Source organism: Carcharodon carcharias, chromosome 1 (genome assembly GCF_017639515.1).
Source record: "Carcharodon carcharias isolate sCarCar2 chromosome 1, sCarCar2.pri, whole genome shotgun sequence".
NCBI classification, from domain to species: domain Eukaryota; kingdom Metazoa; phylum Chordata; class Chondrichthyes; order Lamniformes; family Lamnidae; genus Carcharodon; species Carcharodon carcharias.
Genome location: NC_054467.1, coordinates 257,632,290 through 257,658,776, shown reverse-complemented (window position 1 = coordinate 257,658,776; position 26,487 = coordinate 257,632,290). Strand labels below are relative to the sequence as shown.

The following is a 26,487-nucleotide window of genomic DNA, read 5'->3' as shown; positions in this document are numbered from 1 at the left end:
TCCAAATTCCTGGCTATGCTGCAGCCCACTTATGCCTGTATGACTTACCCCAGTCATGTGCTAGCCTTCAAGTTACCTGCAGTTCCAGTGTGTGAACTGATGGGCGTAAGTGTTAGATTGAATGATGGGCTCCCTTTATTACTCCTGTGCGGTTGCAGTCTCTCTTTGTCTCTCTTCCTCCCTGGGATGTTATGATTGTGCAGGCAGCAGCTTTTGACTGTCTGAAAGTAGGAACTCAAGGGGAAGGTTAGTGTGAGGGAAGTGGGAGTGGGTAGGAAGGAAGAGGTTCAAGGCCACACTATCAGCAACTTGCTCATCGCCCCAAATAGCAGGATGAATATGCGCTGGGAATTGAGAAGAGACTGAAGGCAGGAACACATCACCATCCTCAATGTTCTGTGACGCCAGATGCTGCAAACCTCACAGATTCAGGGAACCATCTCCTCCTGGGAGCCTCTTTGTCCTCATCCAGTTCTACTCTGCACCTGCCTTCTGTATTCCACCTTGTCCTGCAGGAGAATGGGCAGAATGTCAGTGACTGCAGCACTGTGTTCAGATGATGTGCCTCCGGCAGCTTTTTTTTTCTTGGTTCATGTGAGTAGTCACTAGCTTAGGCCAGTATCTGTTGCCCTTGAGAAGGTGGTGGTGAGCCGCCTCCTTGAACCGCTGCAGTCCATGTGGTGTAGGTACACCCACAGTGCTGTTAGGGAGGGAGTTCCAGGAGTTTGACCCAGCACCATTGAAAGAACGATGATATATTTCCAAGTCAGGATGGTGAACGACTTGGAGGGGAACTTCCAGGTGGTGGTGTTCCCATCTATCTGCTGCCCTTGTCCTTCTAGATGGTAGTGGTTGTGGGTTTGGAAGGTGCTATTGAAGGAGCCAAGGCACAAGTCAGGAGTGTGATGGAATACTCCCCACTTGCCTGGATGAGTGCAGCTCCCACAACACTCAAGAAGCTCGACACCATCCAGGACAAAGCAGCCCGCTTGAAGGCGGTGGAGGGGGATTCCCTCCAAGAGGGCTTCTTTGACCCTGATGGTGTCAAGCTTTGAGTGTTGTAGGAGCTGCACTCATCCAGGTAAGTGGGGAGTATTCCATCACACTCCTGACTTGTGTCTTGTGGATGGTGGACAGGCTTTGGGAATCAGGAGATGAGTTACTTGCTGCAGGATTCCCAGCCTCTGACCCGCTCAGACCCAGTGCATATCAAAATGTATTTGCATAGTTAGATAATCAGTCAGCTGTTTGTACAGGACTGAATATTGCTGAAAAGAGAGACATATTGTTGAATCTTTGTCGGGACAAATGCAAGGAGGCCAAATTTCAAATGTATTTTGATGGCAGATTTCCTTCCCTGAAGGAGCTTAGTGAATCAGATGGGTATTTTCAATGACCTGCAATAGTTTTCATAGCCACCATTAATATTCCAGATTTATATTAATTGAATTCAAAATTACACCAGCTGCTGTGATGGGATTTGAACCCATGTCCCCAGACCATGAACCACCATGAGTCACTATGCCACCATCTTCCTGGTGATGCAAAGGAGCCATTGAATATTCTGAAACAGAAAGGGGATTGGAAAGTGCAATCACAGAGGCTTGGACAACTTGAAAAGGAAGGTCATTGCAAGCAACAGATTTCCCAATCACTGATTCACAGCTTCCTCTTTTCAATCTCTTTCCCACACCACCCTAACCATCCACCCCTCTTATCATTGCATACTTGCCTGCATTTCTCTTTGTGTTTTACAATTACTGGTACCACCAGAGTGTGTCTGGGGGTGATGGCCTCCCTGGGTGTACATGGCAATGAGAGACAGAGAGCAGACATCCATGGACACGTTGATTGCAGATTGTTACAGGGAAATCTCTGGGGAACTCTGATCCTCAGTCCATATCTTCGTGGGACTGTCTGCTGGGGATCGACTCCAGCATCATTGCTTGTCTGGTAAAACAGCCACCAAGTGCGCATCAGCTGCACTCTTTATGACCCTCTGTCTTGGTACATGATTCTTGGGCTCAGTCCATGACCCTCATCATGAGAAAATGTTGTTCATTGAGCACTCACCATGTGTAAAGGAAGATGATAGTGTAGTGGTAATGTCATTGTACTGGTAATCCGAAGGCCCAGCCAAATGCTTTGCGAAAACAGGTTCAAATCCTAACACAGCAATTGCTGGGATATATTGGGATATGAAGGAGCTCCAGCAAAACTGGAGTTAAATGGAATTAGGGGAAAACTCTCTGCTGGTTGGAGTAATACCTAACACAAAGGAAGATTGTTGTGATTGTTGAAGATCAGTCACCTCAGTTCCAGGACATCACTGCAGGAGTTCTTCAGCTCAACCATCTTCAGCTGCTTCATCAATGACCTTCCTTCCATCAGAAGTGGGGATGTTCGCTGATGATTGCACAATGTTCAGCACCATTTGTGATTCCTCAGATACTGAAGCAGTCCATGTCCAAATGCAGCAAGACCTGGACAATATCCAGGCTTTTGAGCTGACAAGTGGCATGTAACATTTGTGCCACACAAGTGCCAGGCAATAACCATCCCCAACAAGAGAGAATCTAACCATTCAATGGCATTGCATCACCATCACTGAATCCACCCTATCAACATCATGGGAGTTACCATTGACCAGAAACTAAACTGGACTAACCATATAAATACTGTGGCTACAACAGGGTCTGAGGCTAGGAATCCTGTGATGAGTAACTCACCCCTTGATTCCTCAAAGCTTGTCCACCATCTACAAGGCACAAGCCAGGAGTGTGATGGAATACTCCCCACTTGCCTGGATGAGTGCAGCTCCCACAACACTCAAGAAGCTTGACACCATCCAGGACAAAGCAGCCCGCTTGACTGGCACCTCATCCACAAACATTCACTCCCTCCACCACCGACGCAGCAATGTGTACCATCTAAAAGATGTACTGCAGAAACTCACCAAAGCTCCTTAGGCAGCACCTTCCAAAACCATAACCTCTACCATCTAGAAGGACAAGGGCAGCAGACAGATGGGAACATCACCACCTGGAAGTTCCCCTCCAAGTCACTCACCATCCTGACTTGGGAATTCACATTTCACCGTAACTTCACTGCCGCTGGGTCAAAATCCTGGAACTCCCTCCCTAACAGCACTGTGGGTGTACCTACACCACATGGACTGCAGCGGTTCAAGAAGGCAGCTCACCACCACCTTCTCAAGGGCAATTAGGGATGGACAATAAATGCTGGGCCCAGCCAGCGATGCCCACATCCCGTGAATGAAAAAACATAATAAATCTGGAGCTAAAAGCTAGTTTCAGTAATAGTGACCATGAAACTATCATCAGTTACTAGATCAACCCATCTGGTTCACTAATGTCCTTTGGAGAAGGAAATCTGCCATCTTTACCTGGTCTGGCTGACTTTAAACTCCAAACCCACAGCAATGTGGTTATTTTGAAAAGGCTGAGGAAGCCACTCAGTTCAAGGGAAGTTAAGGGTGGGTAACGAATGCTATTCTTACCACTGACACCCTCAAGCCATTTACATCGTCCTGCAGATAGACGGTATATTGTAGATATTTGTGACAGCCAAAATTGAACATACTTGGAGTAAATTTGCCAGCGTTCAGACTGAAGGTTGCTACACAACCGGTACTAATTAACTGATCGATTATTGAGGCCAGACTCGAACCGAATTGGAACCTGAAGCATTTGCGTTCTAATCACTCTCACTCCAAAACCAAGGGAAAGGGGTCGAATATGACGCGTCTTAAAGCAAACCACAGTGACTATACTTCTACCGTATGCATTTGATTAGAAACCACTGTGGGACATCCTGAGGTCATGAAAGATGTTATATAAATCGAGTCTTTCTTTCATCTCATGATATGTTAATCTATCATTTCTTTATTCATATGCGGACTGACGTGAGGTATGATGCCACTTTCTGTTGTGTCTTAATTTTCATTGTTTCCTATTTATCTTTCCTCAGGTAAGGAGTATTTTTGGAACCCATTCAGCCTGCGTTCCTCCCACAAGAGGAAAGGTGGTCAGGTCCGATTTTCAAACGATCAAACTATGGAGTTGGAGAAGAAGTTTCAGGTTCAGAAATACCTCTCGCCCCCAGAGAGAAAGCGGCTGGCCAGAACCCTACAGCTCAGTGAGAGGCAGGTGAGTGTGGGATTACATTAGAGAAAAAAACTCAGCATCCAAATTAATTATCGCTTCCACTGATTTCATGTATTTAACATGAGGGCTGCTCCTGCCAGGAAACTGGATAGTTTTCCAGGACTGGTTACCATTGTCAGCAATTAGCACTCCCAACTCAGGACAGAAAGAAAGTAAACCTCCTTCTACACTGTCCCCATCAAACACTCCCAGGAAAGGTACAGCACGGAGTTAGATACAGAGTAAAGATCCCTCTACACTGTCCCCATCAAACACTCCCAGGACAGGTACAGCACAGGGTTAGATACAGACTAAAGCTCCCTCTACACTGTCCCCATCAAACACTCCCAGGACAGGTACAGCATGTGGTTAGATACAGAGTAAAGCTCCCTCTACACTGTCCTCATCAAACACTCCCAGGACAGGTACAGCACGTGGTTAGACACAGAGTAAAGCTCCCTCTACACTGTCCCATCAAACACTCCCAGGACAGGTACAGCATGGGGTTAGATACAGAGTAAAACTCCCTCTACACTGTCTGCTGAAGAGGTATCTTGGATAGTCTCCTGTCTCCACTGCTTTGCTTTTCTCTCTAGTTTATCTCTTGCACTTTTTTGTTTATTCCACAGGTGAAAACATGGTTCCAGAACAGAAGAGCCAAATGGCGGAGACTAAAGCAGGTATAAAAGTCACCTTATTGAACCTTGATTGGGCAAAAATCTCTCATTAAATCGACAGAGGCAATTGGCTGTTTCTGGATTCCCCAGTGAAATAACTCAGTGAATGGGCACAAACTCCCAGTCTCTCAACCACCCAAGACAGAAAGACATAAAAGACTTGTATTTCTACAGCACTCCCGAAACCTCAGGACATCTCAAAGTGTTTTACAGCCAATGGCGTACGGGTGAAGCCTGACCACTGAGTGAAGCCTGGTCACTGAGTGAAGCCTGGTCATTGAGTGAATCCTGGTCACTGAGTGAATCCTGGTCACTGTGTGAATCCTGACCACTGAGTGAAGCCTGGTCACTGAGTGAAGCCTGGTCATTGAGTGAATCCTGGTCACTGAGTGAATCCTGGTCACTGTGTGAATCCTGACCACTGAGTGAAGCCTGGTCACTGAGTGAAGCCTGGTCATTGAGTGAATCCTGGTCACTGAGTGAATCCTGGTCACTGTGTGAATCCTGGTCACTGAGTGAATCCTGACCACTGAGTGAATCCTGGTCACTGAGTGAAGCCTGGCGACTGAGTGAAGCCTGGTCACTGAATGAAGCCTGGTCACTGTGTGAAGCCTGGTCACTGAGTGAAGCCTGGTCACTGTGTGAAGCCTGGTCACTACGTGAAGCCTGGTCACTGTGTGAAGCCTGGTCACTACGTGAAGCCTGGTCACTGTGTGAAGCCTGGTCACTGAGTGAAGCCTGGTCACTGTGTGAAGCCTGGTCACTGATTGAATCCTGGTCACTGAGTGAATCCTGGTCACTGAGTGAAGCCTGGTCACTGAGTGAATCCTGACCACTGAGTGAATCCTGGTCACTGAGTGAAGCCTGGTCACTGAGTGAATCCTGGTCACTGAGTGAAGCCTGGTCACTGAGTGAAGCCTGGTCACTGTGTGAAGCCTGGTCACTGAGTGAATCCTGGTCACTGAGTGAAGCCTGGTCACTGAGTGAATCCTGGTCACTGAGTGAATCCTGGTCACTGAGTGAAGCCTGACCACTGAGTGAAGCCTGGTCACTGAGTGAATCCTGGTCACTGAGTGAATCCTGACCACTGAGTGAATCCTGACCACTGAGTGAATCCTGAGTGAATCCTGGTCACTGAGTGAATCCTGGTCACTGAGTGAAGCCTGACCACTGAGTGAAGCCTGACCACTGAGTGAATCCTGGTCACTGAGTGAATCCTGACCACTGAGTGAATCCTGACCACTGAGTGAATCCTGGTCACTGAGTGAATCCTGGTCACTGAGTGAATCCTGGTCACTGAGTGAATCCTGACCACTGAGTGAATCCTGGTCACTGAGTGAAGCCTGGTCACTGAGTGAGTCCTGACCACTGAGTGAAGCCTGGTCACTGAGTGAATCCTGGTCACTGAGTGAATCCTGGTCACTGAGTGAATCCTGACCACTGAGTGAAGCCTGGTCACTGAGTGAATCCTGACCACTGAGTGAATCCTGACCACTGAGTGAAGCCTGGTCACTGAGTGAATCCTGACCACTGAGTGAAGCCTGGTCACTGAGTGAAGCCTGGTCACTGAGTGAATCCTGGTCACTGAGTGAATCCTGGTCACTGAGTGAATCCTGACCACTGAGTGAAGCCTGGTCACTGAGTGAATCCTGACCACTGAGTGAATCCTGACCACTGAGTGAATCCTGGTCACTGAGTGAATCCTGACCACTGAGTGAATCCTGACCACTGAGTGAATCCTGACCACTGAGTGAATCCTGGTCACTGAGTGAATCCTGGTCACTGAGTGAATCCTGGTCACTGAGTGAATCCTGGTCACTGTGTGAATCCTGGTCACTGAGTGAAGCCTGACCACTGGGTGAATCCTGGTCACTGAGTGAATCCTGGTCACTGTGTGAATCCTGGTCACTGAGTGAATCCTGGTCACTGAGTGAAGCCTGACCACTGGGTGAATCCTGGTCACTGAGTGAAGCCTGGTCACTGAGTGAAGCCTGGTCACTGAGTGAATCCTGACTACTGAGTGAAGCCTGGCCACTGAGTGAAGCCTGGTCACTGAGTGAATCCTGACCACTGAGTGAATCCTGGTCACTGAGTGAATCCTGGTCACTGAGTGAAGCCTGGTCACTGAGTGAATCCTGGTCACTGAGTGAAGCCTGACCACTGAGTGAATCCTGGTCACTGAGTGAAGCCTGGTCACTGAGTGAATCCTGGTCACTGAGTGAAGCCTGGCCACTGAGTGAATCCTGACCACTGAGTGAATCCTGGTCACTGAGTGAATCCTGGTCACTGAGTGAATCCTGACCACTGAGTGAATCCTGGTCACTGAGTGAATCCTGGTCACTGAGTGAATCCTGGTCACTGAGTGAATCCTGACCACTGAGTGAAGCCTGGTCACTGAGTGAATCCTGGTCACTGAGTGAAGCCTGGTCACTGAGTGAATCCTGACCACTGAGTGAAGCCTGGTCACTGAGTGAAGCCTGGTCACTGAGTGAAGCCTGACCACTGAGTGAAGCCTGGTCACTGAGTGAAGCCTGGTCACTGAGTGAAGCCTGACCACTGAGTGAAGCCTGGTCACTGAGTGAAGCCTGACCACTGAGTGAAGCCTGGTCACTGTTGTAATGTCGGAAACACATTTTGCTGACAGAAGGCTCCCACAAACAGTGAATGAGATAGATAATGACCACAGATAAACCTGGTTTGTTTTTGTTGAATGAGAGATAAATATTGTCCAGGACATGTTGGGGGTGGTGGTGGGGTGGGGGGGTGGTGATGGGGTGGGGAACTCACCTGCTCTTCTTTGGACAATTTGGTGTGATCTTTTCATCCACCTGAGAGGGCTGGTGGAAAGAGAGAAATAACCGAAGCGGCTAATGGAATGTTGTCCTTCATATCGGGAAGACTAAGATACGAGGGGGTAGAAGTCAAGCTTCAGCTAATCAAAATGCTGGTTGGTACCTGGAGTACAGAGAGACATTCTGGGCAATCCACTTCAGGAAGAATTTCTTGGCTGGTGGGCAGTGCTTCGTAGATTCACCAGAATGATATTCTTATTCCTACGGTTAAATTAGGAGGACAAGCTCGGGACATATTCCCTGGAATTTGGATGCATAAAGGTGAACTGATCAAAGCTTTCAACATATTAAGGGCAAACTATTTCTGCTGACTGGCAGGTCCAGGTCTGGTTCGAGTTCAAGTCTTTCTGGAGTGAAATTAGGAAATACCTTCCTGCACAAACAGTGATAGAAGTTTGGAACTCTGTTCTGCAAAAGGCAATTGTTGTTCATTAAATGGTTCATTTTAATCTGAGATTGATAGGTTTTTGTTGACCAAAGGTGTTAAGGAAATGGGGTAAAGGTGTTGGAGTTGGGATATGGGATAAAGGGATATGGAATTAGGTCATAAATCAGCCATGAAATTGTTGAATGGCGTTCAGGCTCCAAGGGGCTAAATGGTCCCCTCCTGTTCCTACATTTTTATCTGTCCAACATTACATTTTCCTACTCTATTCTTCCAACCTCTAACCATGCTCTCTCCCGGGAGAGGTGAAAAAGGGAAGATATAATTTTTAAAAATATGTATGGGCATCTCTGACAAGGTTGACATTTATTGCATTTTCCCTGTCTGCCCTTAGTTTGATGAAACTGAGTGCCCTTGAGAGGGCAGCTAAAGGTCAGTCATGTTGGTGTGACACTGGACTCAATTAGGCCCAGGTTAGGCCAGGGGGATCAGTTTCCTTCATTAACAAACATACATAAACCCAGTTGCGACTTTACAAGCAGCCAACGGCTTTAGTTTCTCCGAGCTACGTTGAACTAAATGACCTTCTTTGTCCACTGAAAACCAATTCATTCTGCGGATGAAGGCACTAACTGGAAGGGCAAGCATTGACTGCCCATCTTCTGGTCTCCCCTCAGAAAGGTGGTGGCGAGTCCCTTTCTTGAACCGCTGCAGTCCATGTGGTGTAGGTACACCCACAGTGCTGTTAGGCAGAGAGTTCCAGGATTTTGACCCAGCGACAGTGAAGGAACGGCCGATATATTTCCAAGTGAAGATGAGGGGCTTGTGCTTGTGGTGGTGTTCCCGTGGGGCTGCTGCCCTTGGCTTTCTAAGCGGTGGAGGTTTGGGTTAAAAGCAAAAAACTGCGCTTGCTGGAAAGCCAAAACAAAAATAAAAATAGCTGGAAAAACTCAGCAGGTCCGGCAGCCTCTGCGGAGAGTTAACGTTTCGAGTCCGTGTGACTCTTCAACGGAACGTCTCGTTATTTCCCTGCTCGGGCAGGTTGAGTTCCACCCAAGGTTGTGCGCTGAACAGTGAAGCCACGGAATGAAACACCAGAGTACAAAATAAGCCTAGGAGTTCACCTTTCAATGCCACACAACCCCTCAGACCCAGGAGGAGCTAGCAGGGTGCACGAGCTTTGCGCTTGCAGCTCATGATGTCACCTCAAAAGTGTGATATCCTTGTAACCAACACCAAGGTTCTCAGTACAGGTTTTGAAAGAAGAGGTAAAATGTTGGTACAGAAATAACAATTTTTCATGTCCGTTGACTATATCTGTTTGTCTGACTCAGCCAGTCAACAACCACAAGGGCAGGGAGCCTGTGCCAGGAGAGGGGAACAATTAGTCCCGCTAGTGCAGTGAGACTGAGGCTGTGCCTCACCGTTCATAGTAAATTCACAGTGAGCCACATAAGGAAACCTAGTGTCAGGATAGGTGACTGTACACTTCATAGACTCATGGTATGACATTCAAAGAACAAAGAACAAAGAGCAAAGAAAAGTACAGCACAGGAACAGGCCCTTCGGCCCTCCAAACCTGTGCCAATTATATTGCCCATCAACTAAAACATTTTGCACTTCCAGGGTCCATATCCCTCTATTCCCATCCTATTCATGTATTTGTCAAGCTGCCTCTTAAACGCCACTATCGTACCTGCTTCCACCACCTCCTCTGGCAGCGAATTCCAGACACTCACTACCCTCTGCGTAAAAAACTTGCCCTGCACATCTCCTCTATAGTTTTCTCCTCTCACCTTAAATCTATGTCCCCTAGTAATTGACTCTTCTACCTTGAGAAAAAGCTTCTGACTATCTACTCTGTCCATGCCACTCATCATTTTGTAAACTTCTATCAAGTCGCCCCTCAATCTCTGTCGCTGTAGTGAGAACAATCCGAGTTTCTCCAACCTCTCCTCATAGCTAATAACCTCCAGACCAGGCAGCATCCTGGTAAACCTCCTCTGTACCCTCTCCAACACCTCCATATCCTTCTGGTAATGTGGTGACCAGAATTGCACGCAATATTCCAAGTGTGGCCTAACCAGGGTTCTATACAGCTGCAGCATGACTTCCCAGCTTTTATACTCAGTACCCCTGCCGATGAAGGCAAGCATGCCATATGCCTTCCTGACTACCTTATTCACCTGCGTTGCCACTTTCAGTGACCTGTGGACCTGTACACCCAAATCCCTCTGCCTGTCGATGCACTTAAGGGTTCTGCCATTTACTGTGTAATTCCTGCCTGTATTAGACCTTCCAAAATGCATTACCTCTCATTTGTCCGGATTAAACTCCATCTGCCATTTCTCCACCCAAGTCTCCAACTGACCTACATCCTGTTGTATCCTTTGACAATCCTCTTCACTATCTGCAACTCCTCCAACCTTAGTGTCGTCTGCAAACTTACTAATTAGCCTAGTTACATTTTCCTCCAAATCATTTATGTATACTACAAACAGCAAAGGTCCCAGCACTGATCCTGCGGAACACCACTAGTCACAGCTTTCCATTCAGAAAAGCACCCTTCCACTGTTACCCTCTGTCTTCTATGACCAAGCCAATTCTGTATCCATCTGGCCAGCTCACCTCTGATCCCGTGCGACTTTACCTTCTGTACCAGTCTGCCATGAGGGACCTTGTCAAAGGCCTTATTGAAATCCATGTATATAACATCCACTGCCCTTCCAACATTGATCATCTTTGTCACTTGCTCGAAAAGCTCGATCAAGTTGGTGAGACACAACCTCCCCTTCCCAAAACCATGCTGCCTTTCACTAATACGCCCATTTGCTTCCAAATGGTAGTAAGTCCTGTCACAAAGAATCTTCTCCAATAATTTCCCTACCACTGACGTAAGGCTCACCAGCCTGTAATTTCCTGGATTATCCCTGCTACCCTTCTTAAACAATGGAACAACATTGGCCATTCTCCAGTCCTCTGGGACCTCACCTGTAGCCAGTGAGGATACAAAGATTTCTGTCAAGGACCCAGCAATCTCCTCCCTTGCCTCCCTCAGTACTCTGGGGTAGATTCATCTGGCCCTTGGGACTTATCTACCTTAATATTCTTCAAAATGCCTAACACCTCCTCTTTTTTGATCTCAACATGATCCAGGCTATCTGCACACTCTTCCCTAGACAAATCGACCGCCAAGTCCTTCTCTTTGGTGAATACTGATGAGAAGTATTCATTTACTATCTCTCCCATTTCTTCTGGCTCCACACACAGATTCCCACCTCTGTCCCTGAGTGGGCCTACCCTTTCCCTGGCTACCCTCTTGTTTTTTACATATGTATAAAAGGCCTTGGGATTTTCCTTAATCCTGGTTGCCAGTGACTTTTCATGACCTCTTTTAGCCCTCCTGACTCCTTGCTTAAGTTTCTTTCTACTTCCTTTATATTCTCCACGGGCTTCATCTGTTCCCAGCCTTCTAGCCCTTACGAATGCTTCCCTTTTCTTTTTGACTAATCTCACAATATCCTTCGTTATCCAAGGTTCCTGAAACTTGCCATGCTTATCCTTCATCCTAGCAGGAACATGCCAGTCCTGAATTCTTATCAACTGATGTTTGAAAACCCCCCACATGTCAGTTGTTGATTTGCCCTCGAACATTCACTCCATTCCCCCACTCACAGCTGAAAAACAGAAGTGGGTTAAACCACAATCACCCAATAGCTTGGGGCCTGAAATTGTCCTGAATTTATCTATTAGTCACAATTATTTCACACAGGGTGTTGTTGTCCATATTATACATGGTGACTGATATTGTTTAATATATAGAGGGGCTGATATTCTTTCTCTATAATATACACAGGGGCTGATATTCTCTATAATATACATTTGTGGTTAACTAAAAAATGTTAAAGACAGAATCAAAGTTAAAGAAAAAACATATACTTGTGCAAGGATGGATGGCAGGTCAGAAGATTGGATAGAGTATAAAGAACAACAAAGGATGAAAAAAAATTAATAAGGAGGGAAAAATTAGAGTTCATGAGGAAGCTAGCTGAAAATATAAAGATGGATAGATAGTAAGAGTTTCTATAGATTTTTTAAATTTATCTATCCATTGGATATCGGTTTCACTAGCTGGGCCAGCATTTATTGCCCATCCCTAGTTGCCCTTGAGAAGGTGGTGGTGATGAGCTGCCTTCTTCAACCACTGACATCTATGTGGGGTAGGTACACCCACAGTGCTGTTAGGAAGGGAGTTCCAAGATTTTGACCCAGCGACAGTGAAGGAACGGCGATATATTTCCAAGTCAGGATGGTGAGTGACTTGATGGGGAACTTCCAGGTGGTGGTGTTCCTGTTTCTCTGCTGCCCTTGTCCTTCTAGATGGTAGTGGTCATGGGTTTGGAAAGTGCTGTCGAAGGAGCCTTGATGAATTCCTGCAGTGCATCTTGTAGATGGTACACACTGCTGCTACTGTGTGTCATTGGTGGAGGGAGTGAATGTTTCTGGATGTGGTGCCAATCAAGCGGACTGCTTTCACAGAATCAGAGTGCAGAAGAGGCCCTTCAGCCCATCGAGTCTGCATCGACATGTGAGAAACACCTGAGCTACCTACCTAATCCCATTTACCAGCACTTGGCCCATGGCCTTGAATGTTATGACGTGGCAAGTGCTCATCCAGGTACTTTTTAAAGGATGTGAGGCAACCCGCCTCCACCACCCTCCCAGGCAACGCATTCCAGACCATCACCACCCTCTGGGTAAAAAAGTTTTTCCTCTCATCCTCCCTAAACCTCCTGCCCCTCACCTTGAACTTATGTCCCCTTGTGACTGACCCTTCAACTAAGGGGAACAGCTGCTCCCTATCCACCCTGTCCATGCCCCTCATCATCTTGTACATCTCGATCAGGTCCCCCCTCAGTTTTCTCTACTCCAACGAAAACAACCCAAGTCTATCCAACCTCTCTTCATAACTTAAATGTTTCATCCCAGGCAACACCCTGGTGAATCTCCTCTGCACCCCCTCCATTGCAATCACATCCTTCCTATAATGTGGTGACCAGAACTGCACACAGTACTCCAGCTATGGCCTCACCAAAATTCTATGCAACTCCAACATGACCTCCCTATTTCTGTAATCTATGCCTCGATTGATGAAGGCAAGTGTTCCATATGCATTTTTCCCCACCCCACTAACATGCCCCTCCGCCTTCAGAGATCTATGGACACACACGCCAAGGTCCCTTTGTTCCTCAGAACTTCCTAGTGCCATGCCGTTCATTGAATACTTCCTTGTCAAATTACTCCTTCCAAAGTGTATCACCTCTCACTTTTCAGGGTTAAATTCCATCTGCCACTTATCTGCCCATTTGACCATCCCATCTATATCTTCCTGTCCCCCAAGACTCTCAACCTCACTGTTAACCACCCAGCCAATCTTTGTGTCATCCACAAACTTACTAATCCTACCCCCTACACAGTCATCTATGTTATTTATATAAATGACGAATAATAGGGGACCCAGCACAGATCCCTGAGGTACGCCACTGGACACTGGCTTCCAGTCACTAAAGCATCCTTCTGTCATCACCCCCTGCCTCCTACAACTAAGTCAATTTTGAATCCACCTTATCAAATTACCCTGTATCCCATGTGCATTTGCCTTCTTTATAAGTCTCCCATGTGGGACCTTGTCAACGGCTTTGCTGAAATCCATAGAAACAACATCAACTGCACTACCCTCATCTACAAACCTCCTCAAAAAATTCAATCAAATTTATTAGGCATGACCTCCCTCTGACAAAGCCATGCTGACTATCCCTGATCAAACCTTGCCTCTCCAAGTGGAGATAGATTCTCTCCTTCAGAATTTTCTCCAATAGTTTCCCTACCACTGACGTGAGGTTCACTGGCCTGTAGTTCCCTGGCTTATCTCTACAACCCTTCTTAAATAGCGGAACCACATTAGCTATTCTCCAGTCCTCTGGCACCTCCCCTGCGGCCAGAGAGGAATTGAAAACTTGGGTCAGAGCCCCTGCAATCTCCTCCCTTGCCTCCCTCAGCAGTCTGGGACACAAATCATCATTTGTCCTGGACGATGTCAAGCTCCGAGTATTGTGGGGGCTGCAGTCAGAGGTGAGTGGGGAGTATCCCATCACACTCCTGACTGGTGCCTTGTTGATGGTTGACAGGCTTTGGGGAGTCAGGAGTTGGATTACTCACTGCACAATTCCTAGCCCCTTAAAATAAGGAAAGAATTAAAGTGAGTGTTGGTCCTGATCCTATAGAGTGCGCGTTAGGGAATTAACAATGGAAAGTAAGATGACAGATGAATTGAACAGGTATTTTGCATCAGTCTTCACTATAGATGACACAAATAACAGCCCAGAATTAGCTGTAAACCAGGAAATGGAAAAAGAGGGAGGAACTTGGGAAAATTGCAATCACCAGGGAGGTGATACTAAGCAAATTGTTGGGCTGACAAATCCCTGGATGCTGATGGACATCATCCTAAGGTTTTGAAAGAAGTGGCTAGTGAAATAGTTGATGTGTTGGTTTTAATTTTTCAAAATTCCCTAGATTTGGGGAAGGTTCCATTAGATTGGAAAATAGCGAATGTAGCTCCTTTATTCAAAAAGGGAGGGAGACAGAAAGCAGGAAACTACAGGCCAGTGAGCCTAACATCTGACATAGGGAAAATGTTAGAAGATATTATTAAAGATGTTATAGAAGGGCACTTAGAAAAGTTCAAGGCAATCAGGCAGAGTCAACGTGGCTTTGTGAAAGGGAAATCATGTTTAACCAATTTATTGTAGTTCTTTGAAGTAGTCACACGTGCTGTGGATAAAGGGGAACTGGTGGATGTGCTGTACTTAGATTTCCAGAAGCCATTTGACAAGGCGCCACGTCAAAGGTTATTGCGGAAAATAAAAGCTCATGGTGTAGGGGGTAAGATATTGGCATAGATAGAAGATTGGCTGGCTAACAGGAAAGAGAGGGTAGCTATAAATGGGTCTTTTTCTGATTGGCAGGATCTAATGAGTGGCATGCCACTGGGTTCAATGCTGGGACCGCAACTGTTTACAATTTATACAAATAACTTGGATGAAGGGACCGAAGGCATGGTTGCCAAATTTTGATGATGTAAAGATAGGTAGGAAAGTAAGCTGTGGAGAGGATGTAAGGAGCTACAGAGTGACATAGGTAAGTTAAGTGAGTGAGCAAAGATCTGGCAAATGGACTATAATGTGGGCAAATGTGAAATTGTCCATTTTGGCAGGAAGTATAAAAAAGAAGCTTATTATCTAAATGGTGAGAGGTTGCGGAACTCTGAGATTCAGAGAATTCTGTATCCCCGAGTGCATGAATCACAAAAGGCTGGTATGCAGTTACAGCCAGTAATTAGGAAAGCTAAGAAAATGTTATCATTTATTGTGAGGGATTTGAATACAAAAGTGGAGAAGTTATGCTTCAGTTGTACAGGGCACTGGTGAGACCACATCTGGTGTACTGTGTACAGTCGTTTTTTTTTATTATTCATTCATGGGGTGTGGGCATTCCTGGCTGGGCCAGCATTTATTGCCCATCCCTAATTGCCCTTGAGAAGGTGGTGGTGAGCTGCCTTCTTCAACCGCTGATGTCCGTGTGGTGTAGGTACACCCACAGTGCTGTTAGAGAGGGAGTTCCAGGATTTTGACCCAGTGACAGTGAAGGAGCAGCAATATATTTCCAAGTCAGGATGGTGAATGACTTGGAGGGGAACTTCCAGGTGGTGGTGTTATGCATCTGCTGCCCTTGTCCTTCTAGATGGTATTGGACATGGGTTTGGAAGGTGCTGCCTAAGGATGCTTGGTGAGTTCCTGCAGTAGATGGTACACACTGCTGCTAATGTGCATCGATGGTGGAGAGAGTGAATGTTTGTGGATGTGGTGCCAATCAAGCGGGCTGCTTTGTCCTGGATTGTGTCAAGCGCCTTGAGTGTTGTGGGAGCTGCACTCATCCAGGCAAGTGGAGAGTATACCATCACACTCCTGACTTGTGCCTTGTAGATGGTGGACAGGCTTTGGGGAGTCAGGAGATGAGTTACTCATTGCAGTATTCCCAGCGTCTGACCTGCTCTTGTAGCCACAGTATTTATTTGTCTGGTCCAGTTTAGTTTCTGGTCAATGGTAATCCCCAAGATGTTGATAGTGGGGGATTCAGCAATGGTAATGCCATTGAATGTCAAGGGGCGATGGTTAATTTCTCTCTTGTTGGACATAGTCATTGCATTGCACTTGTGTGGTGTGAATGTTATTTGCCACTTTCCAGCCCAAGCCTGGATATTGTCCAGGTCTTGCTGTATTTGGACATGGACTGCTTTAGTATCTGAGTCGTCGTGAATGGTGCTGAACATTGTGCAATCATCAGCGAACATCCCCACTTCTGACCTTATGATGGAAGGAAGGTCATTGATGAAGCAGCTGAAGATGGTTGGGCCGAGGACACTACCCTGAGGAACTCCTGCAGTGATGTCCTGGAACCGAGATGACTGTCCTCCAACTATCACAACCATCTTCTTCTGTGCTAGGTATGACTCCAACTAGTGGAGAGTTTTCTCCCTGATTCCCATTGACTCCAGTCTTGCTCTGGCTCTTTGATACCACACTTGGTCAAATGCCTTGATGTCAAAGGAAGTCACTCTCACCTCACCTCTGTAGTTCAACTTGTGTTCATATTTGAACCAATGCTGTAATGAGGTGAGATGCCGAGTAGCGCTTATCTCCTTATTTAAGGAAAGATGTAAATGCATTGGAAGCAGTTCAGAGAAGGCTTACTAGACTAATACCAGGAATGGGTGAGTTGTCTTAAGAGGAAAGGCTGGACAGGTTAGGCTTGTATCCACTGGAGATCAGAAGAGTAAGGGGAGACTTGATCAAGACCTTTCTTGAGGGGTCTTGACAGAGTGGATGTATGTTCCTCTTGTGGGAGGATCTAGAACTAGGGGTCACTGTATAAAAATAAGCGTTTGTCCATTAAGACAGAAATGAGGAGAAATTCTGAGGGTCGTTAGTCTTTGGAACTCTTCCTGAAAAGGCAGTGGGAGCAGAGTCTTTGAATATTTTTAAGGCAGAGCTAGATAGACTCTTGATTAACAAGGGGGTGAAAGGTTATTGGAGCAGGTGGGAGGTTACAATCCGATCAGCCATGATCTTATTGAATGGTGGAGCGGACTTGAAGGGTCATGTGACCTACTCCTGCTTCATATGTTGTCTGTAGTCTGTATAATTTACACAGGGACTGGTATTTTTTTTCATGCACGTATCGGCTACTATTCTTGATAATGTACAAAAGGATAGAATTCTGTCTGATATACACAGGGGCTGCCACTCTGTATAATTCTGCAGGAATTCAACAAGGTTCCTTAGGTAGCACCTTCCAAACCCACGACCACTACCATCTAGAAGGACAAGGGCAGCAGACAGATGGGAACACCACCACCTGGAAGTTCCCCTCCAAGTCACTCACCATCCTGACTTGGAAAAAATCACCGTTCCTTCACTGTCGCTGGATCAAAATCCTGGAACTCCCTCCCTAACAGCACCGTGGGTGTACCTACACCACATGGACTGCAGCAGCTCATGAAGGCAGCTCACCACCACCCTCAAGGGCAACTAAGGATGGGCAATAATGCTGGCCTAGCCAGCAAAGCCCACATCTTGTGAATGAATTAAAATGTCCACACTGGCTGCTATTTTCTTTAATTTACACAGGAGCTGCTATTTTCCATAACATGCAGAGAGAATTATTTTCCCTATTTAGATTGGGACAACTTTTACCTTCTTCAAGTTTCATTACTTTGTCCTCTGTTTTAAAGATTCGTATGTCTGAATCACTCGGCCTTATTATCATTTACATCTTTCACCACATTTCTTGATTTTGTGTAAGTTATGGAATTGTACAAACGTAGGACCAGGAGGAGGCCATTTAGCTCCTCTCGACTGTTCTACCGTTCAATGGGATCATGGTTGATCTGTAACCTAACTCAATATACTTACCTTTGCCCCAAATGCCTTATTAAAATCTATCGGTCTCAGATTTAAAATGAACAACTGATCTCAGATTGATTGCCATTTGTGGACAGCGTTCTAAACTTTTCCCATCCTCTGGCTGGGATTTTGTCAGGTATGTAGAGGCCTTGCCCTCAGATTGGAAAGCCGGCCGGAGGGTGCAATCCTTCCTCGTCTGTTTCTGGGAGTTCCAACCAGATTTTACACCCGCCAGGCAGCTAAGGAACTGCGATTAGGGCTGCCGTCCCTTTAAAGGGATGAGATTCCGTCTCCAAGAGATTCTGGAGGATCAGCTGCTCTTCGGTCTCAGCAGCGCCACTGACAGTGGTGGTCAGTGTCGGAACTGCACCCAGTTGAAAAACAAAGATGGACATTGTTCATAGGCCAAAGTATGTGGGGTCAGGATTGCCAGGGCTAGTCAAACAGGCCCTGGTGAGGCTAGTGGCCTGGGTGGCCATTGCAATCGGGGAGGGGATGCCTTCATTGGCCATAAGGTGCCCGAGTACGAGGCCTCCCCCATACTCCCCCACTGAGCCTGGGGGAGACCACCAGGGTTCATCAGGTGAGGGTCCAGCAGCTTTTGGTGAAATGTCTGCAATGATGGCAAGAGGCCTTTAAGTAGCCCATGAGGGCCTCAATTAGTCTCTGAACGGGCAAGTTGTCCACCACTTTCCCCGCTGCTGGCAAGATACCATAGTGGCGGGAAGATTCTGAAGGAGCTTATTGTGTAATCAGTTTATTTCTGCTGGTCAGGGAATTTGAAGTACTGGGTGGCACAGTCTCAGGGTAAGGGGTCAATCATTTAGGACTGAGATAAAGAGAAATTTCTTCACTCGAAGAGTTGTGAATCTTTGGAATTGTCTATCCCAAAGGGTTGTGGATGCTCCATTGTTGAATACATTTAAGGATGGGGTAGACAGGTTTTGAATTAAGGGACATGGGGAGTGGGTGGGTAAATGGAGTTGAAGCTGAAGATCAGCCATGATTGTGTTGACTGGTGGAGCAGGCTCGACAGGCCATGTGGTCTACTCTTGCTCCTGCACCTTGTGTTTGTGAAGGGCATAGGTGCCAACCCCTACCTCACTCCCCCATCCTGATTTTCCAGCTCCCTGTGCCTCCTGTCTATTTCAGATCCCGTAAATGCCTGGCTTTTTGTTCGTGTAGAAGTGTTTCCTAATTTCACTAGGTTTATATAGCGCCTTTCACAAAATAAAACATCCCAAGGTGCTTCTCAGGAGAATTAATCGAACAAAATATGACACTGAGCCGCGTATTAGATCAGAGGACCCAGAAGCTTGGTCGAAGAGGTAGGATTTTAAGGACTGTCTAAAAGGAGGAAAATGAAGTTGGGTAGAGAGGCAGAGAGGTGTAGGGAGGGAATTCCAGAGTGTGTGGGGCCCAGGCAACTGAATGCGTGTTGACCAATGGTGGAGTGATTAAAATTGGGGATGCTCAAGAGGCTAGAATTAGAGAAGGGCAGATATCCAGGGAGGGACATGGGAGTGGAGGAGATTACAGAGAAGGGGAGCAGTGAGGCCATGGGGGGAGGGGAGGTTGGATTTGAAAACATTGAGAGTTTTAAAATCAAGATGTTGTTTGACGGGGAGCCAATGCAGGTTATTGAGTACAGGGATGATAGGGGCAAGTTAAAGCACAGGCGGTGGCAGTTAATCTAACTCTTGGTGTCCAGGATCATTTTAGTAAATCACTCCTTCCAAGGCCGAGATATCATACAATCATAGAAAATGTACGACAAAGACCCATTGGGTGGGATTTTCCACACCCCACCCACCACTGGGGATCTTCTGGTCCTGCCGCAAGTCAATGGGCTTCTGGCTGAGGCACTGCCTGACCCGCGGCGGGTCCCACCCGCTATGGAGCTGGAAAATGTGTCAGTATCCTTCCCCAAGGTGCGATGCCCAGAATTACTCAGCGCTCTAGCTGTTCTCCAACCAGGGGGTTCATATATTCAAGTGCGACTTCTACCCAACCCCATATTCCCGAAAATCCGATGTTTCACCCCCTATCCAGTGGGGGTTATATATGTATCGAGAATGGCAACAATTCCAGCCCTGACCCTCATCGCCCTTTACATCTCTCCATCTGTCAGTTCATTATAAGGCTGACAGGGGTAGAATGAATTATCTTTCCCTGCTAGTAGCCTACCCTTTAATACTGCATGCCTTCATCTCATCGGCAGCCTCCAAGGTGGTACGTTATGACAAGGCTTTTGAAAATCTCCATGTAATGTCTATGGCATTACTTCATCAATGGCTTGGATTTAGCGTTCAGCAGAGGGGCAAGGGTACTTGAAGTGAACTTGAAGCCCACAAAGATCTAGTGACTTCTGGGCTGAAAATCTCCCCTTTCCTGAGGGCAGTTTAAGTCTGGTGCCAGGTCAAGGGGGTGTCTTGCAACGCGGCAGCAATGATGTTCGCAAAACAGGAAGGCAACCAATCAAACTGAAGTATTCACACACAGCAAATGAAGTAAAAAGGATGTTGTAGCCAGTTTGCATTTATTTGCTTGTTGGTACAGAATTTGAATATTGCCGAAAAGAGAGACATCTTGCTGAAGCTTTTCATCTTGCACTTATCAGGACAAATGCAAGAATGCTAAATTTCAAAGGGAGCAACAATTTATACTACATGGGAAAGGGGGCTGATTGGTTGGTAAGGCGACTGATTGGTTAAGCATTGCCATGGCAAATGCATTGGGGTTGATATAGTCACCCAAGGTTTTGTTTAATTAAAAGCAGGCACAATGTCTGGGCATGTTAACAGCCAGGGACCAGAAACTGAACTGGACTAGCCATGTAAACACTTTGGCTATAACAGCGGGTCAGGGGCTGGGAATCCTGCAGCAAGTAACTCACCTCCTGACTCCCCAAAGCCTGTCCACCATCCACAAGGCACAAGTCAGGAGTGTGATGAATACTCCCCACTTGCCTGGATGAGTGCAGCTCCCACAACATTCAAGAAGCTTGACACCATTCAGGACAAAGCAGCCCACTTGATTGGCACCACATCCACAAACATTCACTCCCTCCACCACTGGCACACTGTAACAGCAGTGTGTACCATCTACAAGATGCAGTGCAGCAACTCACCAAGGCTCCTTAGACAGCGCCTTCCAAACCCCCAACCCCGACCTCTACCACCTAGAAGGACAAGGGTAGCAGATGCATGGGAACACCACAACCTGGAAATTGCCCTCCAAGTCACCTGACTTGGAACTACATTACTGTTCCTTCACTGTCACTTGGTCACCTGGAATTCCCTCCCTAACAGCACAGTGGATGTACCTACACCACAGGGACTGCAGTGGTTCAAGAAGGCAGCTCACCAACACCTTCTCAAGGACAACTAGGGATGTGCAATAAATGTTGGCCTAGCTACTAATATCCACATTCCATGAATGAATAAAAAAAATCATTCTACAATTCTATGATATTCCCTGTGTGCACTTTCCCTCCTTATCATCCTTGAAATCTTTATAGTCATTGACATAATCAATCATACCAGTGTCTGCAAATACCTCTCTTTCATTGTCCCCCTCAGTGGGACTGCCCTGATATGGTTCTATTTTAACCTACAGAATTGAGGTATAAACATCACTAAGTGGGACAGAGATGACTAATTTGGAATATTACCTCAAGGTCATCATACCCATTGAACAAGAGACCATAACCTTAATTTAATGAGATAGGTTTTAAGGAGCATCTTAAAGGAGGAGAGTGAGTTGCAGAGGTTCAGGGATTTATTTCCAGAGCTTAGGCCCCAGATAGATGAAGGAGCAGTCACCAATGATGGTGAGATGCACAAGAGGTAAGAATTAGGGCTAGTAGGGGACAATGGTAGAAGATTAGGAGGATTGAGGAATAGTGGAAGACTGGAGGAGGGATTTGGGAGGCCCAAAGTATATGAGAGGGGAGTAATGAAATGTGGCATGACTGGGTAATGGGAAGGGGAGGAGACAGGAGAAGAGAAGAGAAAGAAATAGGAGATATCTGCTCCACTCCTCCACAGTCTGTTTTGTCAATCTTCTTGCCTGACACCCAATGTTGGATGAGCAGAAAATTCTTCCAACTGAACATTGGGAAAACTGAAGCCATTTGAAATTTGGCATTCTTGTATTTGTCCCGATGAATGCAAGATGAAAAACGTTGGCAACATGTGAGCCTCCTGTGGCATGTGGGGAGTTGTGGACACTTCATGTGGCCTAGATGAGCACATGTACAGGAAGCGTCACCGGCTGCAGAAACTTGAGCTCCGGGTTGCGGGACTCGAGCAGTGGCTGGAGTCACTGCGGTGCATCTGCAAGGCTGAGGACTACATGGATAGCCCGTTTCAAGAGGTGGTCACACTGCAGGTTAGGGGCGTGCACTCAGAGGGAATGGGCAACCACCAGAAAGCCTAGGAGGGCCAGGCAGGTAGTGCAGGAGTCCTCCGAGTCTATCTTGCTCACACCCCAATTTTTCCCTTTTTGGATATTGATGCAAGTGATGGTTCCTCAGGGAAGTGCAGCAAGAGCCAAGTACAGGGCACTGAAGGTGGCTCAGCTGCATGGACAGAGAGGAAGAAGAATGGAAGAGGAACAGTGGTATGGGATTCCATAGTTAGGAGAACAGATAGGTGGTTCTGCAGGTGTAGACATGACTCCAGGATGGCATGCTGCCTTCCTGGTGCCAGGGTCAAGGATGTCATGGAGCAGCGGCTGGCTATTGCTAAAGGGGAGGGTGAATAGCCAGAGGTCATAGTTCACTTTGGTACCAACAATCTAGATAGAAAGAGGGATGAGATCCTCCAAGCAGATTTTTATGGAGCTAGGCAAGACATTAAAAAGCAGGACCTCAGAAGTAGTAATCTCTGGATTATTACCAGTGCCATTTGCTAGTGAGCACAGAAATAGGGGGCTAGAGCTGATAAATGCGTGGCTGGAGTGATGGTGCAGGAGGAAAGGGTTCAGATTCCTGGGGCACTGGGACTGGTTCTGTGGGAGGCGGGACCTGTACAAGCCAAACAGGTTACACCTCAACGGGGCCGGGACCAATGTCCTTGCTGGAGGTTTGCCAATGCTGTTGGGGAGGGTTTAAGCTAGTTTAGCAAGGGGGGTGGGAACATGGAGGGCAGATTCAAATGGGGTAAAATTAGAAATGGTAATGGAAGGCAGAGCCTGGAAAACAGAGGAAACAAAAGACAGGAAATAAAAAGGAGAGTTTGGCAGTGCTCAAAGATATCTACTTCAATGCAAGGAGTATAGCAAACAAAGCAGATGAGCTAAGGGCACAGATAGAAATGTGGCAGTATGATATCACCGTTATTACAGAAACATGGCTTAAAGAGAGACAGGAATGGCAGCTCAACATTCCTGGTTACAGGGTTGTCAGACAAGATAGAGAGGGGGAGGGGGAAAAAGAAGGAGAGGGGTGGCAATTTTGATCAATGAAGCAATTGTAGCTGTGAGGAGGGATGATATGTCAGAAGGACCATCAAACGAAGCCATATGGATTGATCTTAGGAACCAAAAAAAAGGGGCAGTCGCACTGCTGGGAGTGTACTATAGACCCCAGAACAGTCAGAGGGAGGTAGAAGAGCAAATATGTAGGCAAATCTCTGAGAAGTGCAAAAACAGTAGCGCAGTAATAGTTGGAGATTTTAACTGGGATAGCTTTGGTGTGAAAGGAATGCAGGGAACAGAATTCTTAAGATGCATTCAGGAGAACTTGTCCAAGTCCAGCAAGAGAGGGCACAGTTCTGGACTTAGTTTTTAGGAAATGAAGCTTGGCAGGTGGAAGGAGTGACAGTGGGGGAGCATTTTGGTGGTAGTGATCATAATTCAGTTAGTTTTAATATAATTATGGAAAATGACAAAGGTAAAACAGGAGTTAGAGTTCTAAATTGGGTCTAGGTCAATTTTACTCAGCTGAGGAGTGATTTAACAAACATGAACTGGAAACAGCTACTTGAAGGTAAATCAGTGTCAGGGCAGTAGGAGGCATTCAAGGAGGAGATTCAAGGGGTTCAGAGTAAACATGTTCCCACAAAGAAAAGGGGTGGGATGGTCTAATCTAGAACCTTCTGGATGCCAGGGAGCTTACAGGGTAAGATAAGGCAGAGAAGGAAAGCTTATGTCAGACACTGAGAACACAATACTACAGACAGCCAAGAGGAGTAAAGAGAGAGGAAAGGTGAAATCAAAAACTAAATTAGGAAAGCAAAGAGCAGGCATGAAGGCAAGCAAAATCCAGGAGAACCCAAAAATGTTTTATCAATGAATTAAGAGTAAGAGAAGAGGAAAGAATTTGGCCCATAAAAGACAAAAAGGTCACCTATGTGTGGAAGCGGATAATGCGGGTATAGTTCTTAATGTCCACTTTGCATCTGTCTTCACAAAAGAGGGGGACAGTGTAGGCATTGTAGTTAAGGAGGAGGAGTGTGAAGTATTAGATATGAAAAAAAAGGGAGATAGGGAGTATTAATGGGATTAGTGTCCATGAAAGTGGATAAATCACTCAGGCTGGATGAAATGTACCTCAGGCTATTAAAAGAAGCCAGGGAGGAAATTGCAGAGGGTCTGACCATCGTTTTCTAATCCTCACTGGATACAGATGAGATGCCGGAGGATTAGAGGACTGCTAATATTGCATCTTTTTTTAAAAAAAAGAAATGAGGGAAAATTACAGGCCAGTCAGTCTGACCTCAGTAGCGGGAGAATTATTGGAATCAGTTGAGGGGCAGGAAAAATGGTCACTGAGAAAGACAGAGTAATCAAGGACAGTCAGTGTGGATTTGTTAAGGGAAGGTCGTGTCTGACTAACTTGATTGAATTTTTTGCGCAGTAACAAGGAAGATTGGTGAGAGGAGTGCAGTCGATGTGGTCTACATGGATTTTAGCAAGGCTTTTGACAAGGTCCCACATGGCAGACTGGTTAAAAAAATAAAAGCCCATGGGATCCAGGGGAATGTAACAAGCTGGATACAAAATTGACTAAGTGGCAGGAAACACGGGGTAATGGTTGATGTAAATACAGAAAATGTTGGAAAAACTCAGCAGGTCTGACAGCATCTGTGGACAGAGAAACAGAGTTAATGTTTCGCGTCCATATGACTTCTTCAGAGCTAAAGAGAAGTAGAAATGTGATGAAATTTATACTGTTTAAGGGAGGTGGAGCAGGTGAAGCTGGATAGAAGGCCAGCTAAGGCGAGATAAGTTTATTCATTGTTTTATCCCCTTTATCCTTTTTCCATCCTTTCCCCACCCCACCCCCAAAAGGGCCATCTGTGACTAGTTCCATGTTGTTCTTTCACAGACTGCTGACCCTAGTTCTGCTATTCACACATTCTGCTTTCTTACCTTTATGCCATTATCAGCATCTTCTTTAGCCAATACCACTACCATTAACACTCTCTTTGTCTTTTTGTCCATGACATCTTTGTCAATCTCTCCTTAGCCCCCACCTGTCGCTGGCCTTCTATCCAGCTTCACCTGCTCCACCTTCCTTAAACAGTATAAATTTCATCACATTTCCACTGCTCTTTAGCCCAGAAGGTCATACAGACTTGAAACATTAACTCTGTTTCTCTCTCCACAGATGCTGCCAGACCTGCTGAGTTTTTCCCAGCATTTTCTGTTTTTGTTTCAGATTTCCAGCATCTGCAGTATTTTGCTTTTATCTTAGTGGTAATGAGTTGATGGGTGTTTTTGTGACTGGAAGGCTGTTTCCTGTAGGGTTCTGCAGGGCTCAGTACTAGTCCCCTGCTTTTAGTGGTATATGCTAATGATTTGGATATAAATGTAGGGAGACTGATTGAGAAATTTGCAGACAATAGAAAAGTTGGTTACATGGTTGACAGGAGGATTTCTGTAGATTGCAGGAAGACATCAATGGACTGCTCAGGTGGGCAGAAAAGTGGCAAATGGAATTCAACCCAGAGAAGTGTAAGGTGATGCATTTGGGGAGGTCAAACAAGGCAAAGGATCACACAATAAGTGGGAGGATACCGAGAGGGGTAGAGGAAGTGAGAGACCTTGAAGTGCATGTCCGCAGATCCCTGAAGGTAACAGGACAGGTGGATAAGATGGTTAAGGCGGCATATGGAATCCTTTCATAGAGGCAAATGGAATTTTGGCCTGTATTGTGAAGGGGTCGGAGTTTAAAAATAGGGAAGTCTTGTTACAACTGTGTGAGGCCACACCTGGAGTACTGTGTACTGTTTTGGTCCCCGTATTTAAGAAAGGACATACTGGCATTGGAGACAATTCAAAAAAGAGATTCACTGGGCTGATTCTTGGGATGAAGGGGTTGACTTATCAAGAACGGCTAAACAGTTTAGGCCTCTATTCATTAGAGTTTATAAG

The 26,487-nt window shown here is 46.2% G+C and overlaps 1 protein-coding gene across 1 annotated transcript in view; it reads left to right on the top strand.

Moving 5' to 3' along the window:
- The window catches only part of LOC121275949 (hematopoietically-expressed homeobox protein hhex-like), a 55,598-nt gene that overhangs the window by 15,101 nt on the left and 14,010 nt on the right, over positions 1 to 26,487 (top strand). The window contains exons 2-3 of the mRNA XM_041183853.1: positions 3,991 to 4,169; positions 4,796 to 4,846. Of these exons, the coding sequence (XP_041039787.1) occupies positions 3,991 to 4,169; positions 4,796 to 4,846 (230 nt within the window). The remainder of the gene's footprint in view (positions 1 to 3,990; positions 4,170 to 4,795; positions 4,847 to 26,487) is intronic.